The sequence below is a fragment of the Hevea brasiliensis genome, chromosome 15 (assembly GCF_030052815.1).
Source record: "Hevea brasiliensis isolate MT/VB/25A 57/8 chromosome 15, ASM3005281v1, whole genome shotgun sequence".
NCBI classification, from domain to species: domain Eukaryota; kingdom Viridiplantae; phylum Streptophyta; class Magnoliopsida; order Malpighiales; family Euphorbiaceae; genus Hevea; species Hevea brasiliensis.
Genome location: NC_079507.1, coordinates 49,894,064 through 49,904,252, shown reverse-complemented (window position 1 = coordinate 49,904,252; position 10,189 = coordinate 49,894,064). Strand labels below are relative to the sequence as shown.

Genomic DNA, 10,189 nt, shown 5'->3' with positions numbered 1-10,189 from the left:
GAGGAAATGTGATACTGTCATGCTAAGTGTGAATCCAAAATCAATTTAAAACAATTATTTTCAATAATTTATGAGAGATCCCAAACAATTTTCAAAGTAATTTTTGTATTCACAAAGTGGCAACACAATTCATAAATAACACAGCGATTTCATAAAGTATAACAACTCAAATTTTCAATTGGAAAACAATTACATAAATTTATTGTGCACAAACCTTACTAGAGTTGCCTCTAGGCCTTGACTCAGTCTCTCCGAGCTTCCAAGTCTTTTTCAGCTGAAACACACAATTTCATAGTGTTTCAGTACCATAACTTAACATAAGTCCAAAAATAAATTTAACTTCACTTTAACTAGCTCTATTGCGTTAAATTCGACGTTCTCAAAGTTTTTGTGTTTCGGGTTACTATTCACTACACTATTCAAGTCAAATTGTTGACTTTTTAAGGATTAATAGGTATGGGAACTCCAACTTCACCCACATACCACATTTTGGTCACCAAACTTGTTGGTTTTGGTCATTTTTTCAAAGCGTAGGTCATTTTGGCAAAATTGCCAATTTTCGGTTTTGGTGCTCCAAAGTTACACTGTTCTATTGGTCGATCTACTGTTGGAATTTGATAAAACTTCCTTCATAGAAAATGTTCCTTATTGTCTTAAGTGTATTCTCATTTTTTGGATCACCTCAATTGGAGTTTTGTAGCTCAAGTTATGGCCAAAATAATTTTACTGTTCACGTGCACTGTTCACACTGGTATCTTGGGTTCTGGCAGATTTTGATCTAAATTTGGTCAGTAATCTGATCAAGTTAAGTTCATAATTTGGTCTAACTTTCTTCATATGAAATGTTCTACTATGTCTTAGGTTTCCATCGGTTCAAGAATCGCCTAAATCCGAGTTTCCTAGAGAGAGTTATAGCCATCCAAACATTACTGCTCACATGAAAATCTGCAGAGTTGCAGGTTTGGTAACTCAACTTTGCTCAATAATTTGAATGGGTTAATGGCATAATTTGGGGTGATATTCTTCATGAAAGTTTTAGATCTATATCTCCTCTAACCCCTGGCCAAATTTTAGGTCAATTTGACCTGTCTAACTCGAGTTATGACAAATGAGCGATCGCTCATTTGGTCAGTTTGGTGCAGTGGCAGCCTGCTCTCATTTCACTTTGGTCAATTGTTTCATCAAGTTTTAGTCAGTTTTTGGCCATGGTTCCTTAATGAAACTTGTGCTATTTTATGTCTATTTTCATTCCCAATTGGTGGCATATCAATTGGACTTGTAAAATTTGAGTTTTGGTCCTTCAAAGTGGGGTTGGTCATGCTGCCAGCAGCATGACCATTGGACCTACGAATTTGGTTTTCATTCCAACAATTCCCACACAACTTATTTGGCCATAATTGACCATTATTTCATTTCACAATAGGTCAAACATGCCATTTATGCATTTCTCCAAATTTTGGTTCATAAACCCTAGCATTGAAACTTTAGCATTGAAACCCTAATCTCACTAACTCTTGCATTTAACCATTTCAATGCCTTTAACTATCATCACTTAACTCATTAAGGTTCATATTCCTATCCAAGCCAATCAAGCCATGCAAATTACACTCTTCACAATGCTGGCCGAAATTTCCTCTCTTCCTAAACATGCAATATTTTTCAATTTCTCCATATAATCTCATTCATTTCTACCCTAAATCCATCATATATACTAAAAAGAGAAGTTGGATTAGCTTACCTTAAGTGAGCAGAATTTGTCTATCCAATTCTTCAACTTTATTTGATTTATTTGCTCCCAATCTTCTTATCAAGGTTCAAATACAAGTTTTAGTTATGGGATGTAAAGATTTCATGAAGAGATTTATGGTTTAAGGGAAGATTTAGATGGCTTCAATGGAGGTTTTAATCATGGTGAGGGAGAGGGAAATGGGAGGCGGCAACCAAAGGAAGGAAGAAGACTTTTTTTTTATTTTTTTTTTCTTTTATTTTCTTTCATCTTTATCACTTAAAGAAGACCAAAAATCTAATTTAATAAATAATTTAATAAATTTGTTTGACATCATTAATGATGTCATCAACTTTGACTTTTCCATCTTTTCCTTTTTTTTTCTATTTATTTTTTTCTATTAGTTCTTTAATTTAATGCTTGATTCCGAAATTTTCTTTTCTCCGATTTTATTGGACAGTTAGGTCAGAAGTCAGCTCTCGGGGTCAATTGACCAAATTAGCCCTCGCCGGTTCATCCCGGTTTGCAAATAATCCAATATTTCTTCCGGCTCCCTGACCTAATTATTTGACTGGCTTAACAGTTCTTTTTCGTGATTTTCTCTTTTTCACTGTGTTTATAAGGGTCCTAAGGACCGCAGCGTCATTTTTTACAGTTCAAAATTTGAGTTTAAAACGACTTCGCAGTCGTTCCCGAGGAGGTCACTCATCGCTGTGACTCTCGGTTCGTTTAACTTCTTATGTTCTGTTTTTCTTATTTATAGTTAACTAATTAAACATTACTAATTATTTGTGTTTATGGCTTCTCAAATTGTCTTAAGTGTGGCCCTAGTCCCATTAATTGTCCGGACCGACACCGATCACCGGAACAGTGAAATATACCAGGCTATGCAACGGGGGTGTTACAATTGCATAGTACTTTTTAAGATCACGGACAGAGTAGGACCATTTGCCTACTAGTTAGAGCTACTGCTAGACCTTTCTCATGTCCACTCGATTTTTTATATTTCCATGCTTAGAAAGTATGTTTTCGATCATTCTCATGTGCTACAACTAGATATAGTAGAATTAAATGAGGACCTGACCTTCAATGAGCAGCCTGTAGCCATAGTGAACTATCAGATGAGACAACTTCGATCAAAACAAATCCCTATGGTTAAAATTCTATGGAGGAGCTAATCTGTGGAGGAGTACACCTGAGAGTTAAAACAGGATATACGCAGCAAGTACCCCTATCTGTTTAATATGTAATTTTAATTTATTACTCTGCCCTGTGTAAAATTCGAACACCCTGAATTTTTAAATAATTATTTTACGTGTAAATTATAGTATTTTATTGTATTGTATATTATAGAAATTAAATTAAAATATTCTAGATTTTCAAAATCGAGTTTGATTTTTTTGAGACAATAAACTTTATAGATTTTTAAAAATTAATTTAAAGACCACGTGGTAAATTTAAAAATATATTTGGACTCCACTAATTTTTTTGAATTTTTTATAATTTTTTGAAAACTTTGGGTCTCGTTTTAGGTCCCAGGGCAGAGTAAAAATTCAATTTCGTGTACCTTGAATCAAACTAGCCGAATTGAATCAGGTCAAATTGGACTGGTCGAATCAGACCGATCTCCTTTTTCTTTCCTCCTCCTCTCCCCGCACATGCTGCCCTCTTCCTCTTCTCTCCCATTTTTCTATCTCCTCTCTCTTCCCTACCGCCGGCCGCTGCCCTAGTCACTGAAAAAATGCGCCAAAAACTCCTTCCTTCTGTGCGCGCTGTTTCAACTTCCTAACTTGATTTTAGTTGATCCTGCCACCAATTGGATCGAGTCTAGTCTCAATCATGCTCTACTTTCCGAGAACTTTCCAAAGATACCAAAAACACATAATTTCATTAAGCGTTTTGTCCGAATTAAGCCTGGGAAGTTTTAATACATTTTGACTTTTGGACTAGATTTCTCTCAAACTGGGAACCCCAAGAGAATTTCGAGACCACCGGCACGCTCTACTCGATGAGAGCTTCACAATTATATAAATTTCAAATTTTTCTGATACCGAAATTTTGATGGATCCCACAAATTTTGCTGTACTTTTTCGAGCCTTTATTGAGCTTGTTTAATTAAATAAAAATAATATTCTAACTCTTGGTGCTGTGGGTTTCGCATAGTTATTCTTGTTTCATGAAAATTCCACCGGCAGTCTGTAATGCATTTTCGAGCTGGACAGATAAGCTGCTAGAGCTGTCTCGGAAGCAAGTCAATATTACAGTCATTGCCGTCATTTCAGACACCTCACACATGTTCCAAGCATCAGAATTGGCGTAGGTAAACTCGAACTCTAAATTATCTTATTTACCTAATGCTGGATTAGAATAAAATTTATAAAATATTTGTGGGTAGTTAGAAAATTATAATTCCTTTTGTAATACTGTTGTAGCATTATTTTGGACCTCGGGGCATAATTTTAGAATTTTTAGAGCTAGTTTAGATATTTTTGTGGAATATTAGTTTTAAGGATTATAGTTGAATTATCTGAATGCCTGAGTTTAGTCTAGTTTGGCGGGCCCAAGAGGGGCCATGTGATGTTGATAATATGTGGGCTTGAGGTTCGTGGTCTTTGAAGTGCTGTTTGAACTACTTTGCAGGTTGGGCAGGTCCTAGGTACATGGAAAACTCTGCCGAATTTCCGGCATAAATTAGAATGTCTTTGCCTCTTTAAATTTTTTATTTGAGTTAGTACTAATAAATTCATAATATAATTATTTAGGTGATCAGGGTCAGTCATCTTCCTCCACCCTACCTCTACAGTAGTCCCTAATTAATCTGTGAGTAGATATTAATTTTATTTATAATTTTAATATTATCATATATTCAAGGCATGATTATGCATTCATTTATAAATATATTTATGTAGTTAAATACTAAGCATGCCTTGCATTGCATTTTTATTTGGTGAAACTGTTGTGGATGTCGCCTTAAGGTAATTTGGAGCAGTGTGCATGTGTGTGGTGTGATATTGGATATGGGTAGGATAGGTAGAATGGCTGGAGCTTGACTCACTAGAACCTGATCCTTTTCATGGATAAGTCAAGGTGAGCACGGCTTTGAGCTAATCTCGCTGACCTCTGCATTTGGATTATTAAGAGAAAGTCCAGCTTGAGTTGATCTTGCTTGCAGGTATTAGATTAAGATAGTTGTATATGGGATCAGCTCCCATATTTATATACAGTGATGTGACACACGAGCGTATGAGTACTCTAAATTATCTTTTTTGCGAGTATTATTTGAATTTGATTGAATATGTTTGTATATGTTTCATTTCATACTCAGGGATGCATTAGCCGTAGATAGTTATAAAAATTACATTTAAAATCAACATCTTACTCTATGAGCCAAACACTTACACCTGTTCAACTATTTTTCCTAGGTGACAGGAGGGCTCTTTGAGATTAATTTGCTTTCTTTCTCATAGGCTTACCACAAAAATTTTATTGTGATTTTTATTTCTTTGTTTTCTAATCTAAAACTCTATATGTGTTAGTAGTGTTCTAATTTTGGATTGAAACCGTAACAATTTATTTCTTTGGAGTTATAAACATATTATATGGTTATGTTGCTATGTATGGAATGAGTATTTGCTTGGGCTAGGGAGCTGAGCTCCCATTGGATTATATATGATTGTTTGAGAATTATGAGGGTAAGTTGAGCTCCCCAGATATTGATATATTGTGATTACAGGTCTAGTGAGCTAAAAATTCTTTGTTGGATAGTTCAATTTATAGTCGGACTTTATCCGTTTATTTTCTTGAAATTTGACTACAGTAATGGACCTTATGGTTGGGCTAGGAATAGTTAGGCTTACTGCAGGCTTTAGAGGCCTTATACTGATCCAAGTTCTAGTGTCGGTTCGGCCCAAAATTAGGGTCACAAAATTGATATCAGAGTTTAGGCTCTAGATTCATGGAAAGGTATGTAACTAGAGTTGTTATATGCAAAGTATAGATCCTGTTTTGTCTTTTCTGTAATTCCTTGCTTCTAGTTTCAGCTTTTCTCTCCATAGTATATTATTTTTAAACTATATTAATTTAATTTTTTTAATATATCATGTGACGATTTTTAAAAAATTACCAAGTGGCTTATTAATTATCTCTTAAAATGCCATGTGAAAATTTTTTAAGAAGCCATTAAAGATTGTGTATGAAGAATAACCTAATTATAATAATATGCCATTGAAGTTATTTGCTGAACACAGTGTCGCATGGGAGGAAAAATAAAAAACTATGAATAATACACAAATGGATGATAAAAAATTTTTGATAATTGGAAAGACAGTGCTAAGAACAAATAAAGTAAAAAAACTTCCTCCAACCGAAGGAAGAAAAGCTGTGTGATCCCAAGAAGATGAGGTCAAGCATAAAAATCACCTCCTCTTGGAATAACCCATAAACATATTTTAAGTTGAAATATTTTTTGTAAAAAATTATTTTTTATAAAAATATTTTTTATTATTTAATTATAATATATATATATATATATATATATATATCAAAGTCTATAAAATAGAAAGTAACTTTTTTCTTTAAAAAAAGATATTATTTTCTTTAAAAATAATTAGTTTTTCTCTTAAATTAAAAAAAAAATATTTTTTCTTAATTAATTTTTTTTAAATACTCAAAATATTAAAAAATATAAAAAATATTTTTCACGAAAATACTTACACTTTAGTGAACATATACTTGCCCATTAATTCTTTAATCACATCCACAACATTTGGCCCACTTCTTGTAGAATACAAAATTCATCCCAAGTGTTTAAACATCTCTCATTGCACATCAATGTTGCAGCATTGCAGTCTAAGTGGTACTGTATTTTTGATATAAAAAATTAAAAAAAATAAAAGAGGTAGATTTATTAACTAAAACACATACAGTGAATTCTTTGTTAGTATTGAAGAGTTGTATTTATATTAATATTAATTTTTTTTATTTTTAATTAATTAAAAATTTTCAAAATTCATTAAAAATCTCAAAATACTCTATAAAAAGAAAATAAAAAATTTATTTTAGTGGAGACTCTATTCACATGTATAAGAGTTTCTCTTTGTTTTAGTTTTAAACTATATTTATTTATTTATTTATATTTATTATTTATATATTTATTTATTCATAATAATATTTGATAACGTAAATTATACAATAAAATCGATATATATATATATATATATATATATATATATATATATATATATATATATATATATATATATATATATATATATATAAAAAAAAAACAATTTTATACATATCAAGTTTGTTTATTATATCAAGTTTCCTGTGATTTTTCCCTTCTAGTTTTAAAACATTATCAAAATGGATTTCTAATTAGAGTAAGGTATCTCCTGACAGGGTTTATTATTTTTTTTTAAAAAAGAAAATATTTTTTGGTAGTTCCATTAAAGCCGTTAAAAGGAAGAGTTGAGATAAAGATTCAAGGCCCAAAAAATAATAATAGTAAAAAAATACTAATAACAGGCTCAGACCCTACAATTCAAAGAACAAAGGCCTGAAGTCCAAACATTACTTCGCCCTAGACTAACCGAGTCTAAGCCCCGCTGAAGACAACACCAACGATCTCAAGGGGGGGAGCTATGCCGCGTTGCAGGAGGAAAGCACAGTTGGGGCCTTCGCTTAGTCGATGGCCATGACTAACAAACTATTTTCTAGTAGAGGTCGTTAGCAAGTCTTCACACACGAACTGAACCCAAACTAGGAGAAATCATTGAGAACCAGAAGAGACAAAGAACCATGGCAGGCCGAAGAGGACAGTCGAAGCTTTGTGAGCAACCAAAAAAGAGTGATGGGCCAAAACTATGGCATCTTAGAACCTTGAGGGTCACCATCAGCAGCTGAGCCGGTATACAACCCTGTAGACACCACAGGATTGCTTAAAATTGTTGTCTTGCTATTGAAAAAATTATTTTTTTTAAATATATCAGTTAAAAAATATTAAAAAGTAATTTAAAATTAAATTTTTTAAGTTTTAATTATAAAAATATTAAAATAATAAAATAATTTTTTTAATTATTTTTTTAATAATATTTAAAATAATATTTTTATTCAGAAAAGTAATCTCAATGCCAAATAAACGCTTAAACCTATTTGACATTGAGTTTCAGAGTCTGAAACTATTTTTTTGAATAAAAATATCATTTTAGATGTATTGAGAAAAATAATTTAAAAAAAAAAATTATTATTTTAATATTTTTATGATTAAAACTGAACAACTTTAATTTTTAATTACTTTTTAATATTCTCTAATTAATATATTTAAAAAAATAATTTTCTCAACAGCAATACTAAATATGCCCTTAATATAATAAAAAAGCATGCCATCCAAATCCTTCGTCGAGAAGGCCTAGCTTGCAAGAACAAAATAGAACAAAACCCATATGTACAATCCCACCCAGAGGCAGAGAGGCCATGCTCCAAACAAAGTGAGGAGCTGCCCTTGCTTGGAAGGGGCAAGGGAAACCCCTTATCCAACAAAAGTGAGGGCCTAGTCTCAGGAAAAAGGAACCAAAATTGAGAGAAATTTCTATAGACCTAAAAAATAATTACTTGTGATTATAGGTGACCTCAGTAGAACTACATAAAGAATCAGAATCTAGCTATCATAAAAAAATTTAAAATTAATGGCTTCAAGTTATCGTGCTAACGTTTATGCCAAAGTTAGTCCATACATATACGCGAGCTTCTGGAGTACAATGAAATCTTCCTAAAGTTGATTACTTTGAGTATTATGATAAATTTGATTGAGAAATCTAATGGCAAAAAAGAGATTCCTTAGCTCGTTATTTAGTCGAATTGGCATACTATAAAAATTATTCATCAGGCTTTTGAAGGAAATCCGAGCAAAAATCATAATTGGAATAGCAGACTCAAAGCTTAATTTTGAATCATCTTCATAGGGTTTCAGTGCAGACACAGTATGGGGAAAAAAAATTGAAGTCAACATATATATATACAAAAAAAAAAAAATATGCATATTTAAAATCAAGTTTTCAAAATGATTTTCAAGTATTATGTTATCAATGTCAAAAAATTTACTAGGATAAAATTGAGGCAATCTGATCAATATTAAGAAATTATCAAATTCAAGCAAACATAATCGAATCATCTTAATCGGTCGCTTTTCATTTTATCCCCAATGCATCTTCCATACATTTTTTGGTGAATGTGATTATTCCTAATCTTAACCATTATCATAATACAAAGCATATATATATATATATAGTTAAAAAACAACACAAATTAAATTAATTATTCTTTCTACATTTTATAGCTCTGCTCGCAAACAGCCGTCTGATGAATCATCTACTAAACCTGTCAAGCAAATTTTACACTATAATGGGGAAACTAAAGGGAAAGGGGAATGGATAATCCTCAAAACCACCGTTGTGGTCAAATCATTAAGCAAGGAAAGAATGAACATTTCTGATTAATGCTAAAATTCAATTCAATTTTTAGTGAAAGAAAGAAAAAAAAAAAAAAGAAAATATGTTCTCACCTCATGTACTCATCAGAGAGAGAAGGGAACTGCAGCTATTACAATCAAAAAATTCTATGCAGAATCATAATGTATCTTAGTAAAAGCAAGAAAATAGCTTTTCAATGTGAACAATAAAAAGAAAGTATCAGGGATAAAATAAGACCAAATCGCCAATTATAACATATCTTTACTGTAATATTACACGTTAGATACGTATGGAAAAGATGCTTCATATCTTCCCCTTACTATTGACATCAACAGACAGCAACCCAACATTGGATTCAAAAACATTTAAACTATAGCAAGTTCAACAACACACCCAACCAGGAGAACACGTTACAATAAACTTTTATGACAAAATAAAGAGTCCTTGCAGCCTATTAGAAAAGTAGGGAAAAGAAGAGATCCATGCTAACCATCATGGTTTTCCTAATGCCACAGGTGATGGTGTCATATCAGGAGATGGGCAGTAAGAGATAGAAATCAGTTCAGATCTATACTTATCCGCTCCATCGCTGTTTGTCCTTGAAACACTCTCTTTACCCGTCAAAATTTCCTGCACTTCTGAATTCTGAACCTTATCTGGTAGGCAGTAAGATATTCCAATGAGCAACTCCCTGGCCTGCTCCTGAGAAACCTCAGTGCGAGCTTCTTTTGCATCCATAAATGTCTTATATTACCTGCAATTCAGAACCCAAAATTTCATTACAAGATAATACAATAAAACATATACACAAAGGAAAAACACATCCAACAGTCAACCTAGATCAGACACAGAAAGAAAAGTCCATTACACCATCATGTATCTCTCTAGTTTTAAGGGTCACACTTCCACTTACAACCAGTTAAAGGATCATCCTCAGATCTCTATTCTCTAATCTTGTATGAATCAGCAGAAAAACTTAAGACATATCTGCCAA

The 10,189-nt window shown here is 32.3% G+C and overlaps 1 protein-coding gene across 1 annotated transcript; it reads right to left on the bottom strand.

Annotated features, from left to right (window-relative positions):
* Positions 1-9,394: 9,394 nt before the first annotated feature.
* On the bottom strand, positions 9,395-9,949 carry LOC110669373 (uncharacterized). Its single transcript, XM_021831016.2, has one exon. The coding sequence runs from the start codon at positions 9,931-9,933 to the stop codon at positions 9,688-9,690; it is 246 nt and encodes an 81-aa protein (XP_021686708.2). The 5' UTR covers positions 9,934-9,949; the 3' UTR covers positions 9,395-9,687.
* Positions 9,950-10,189: the final 240 nt, after the last annotated feature.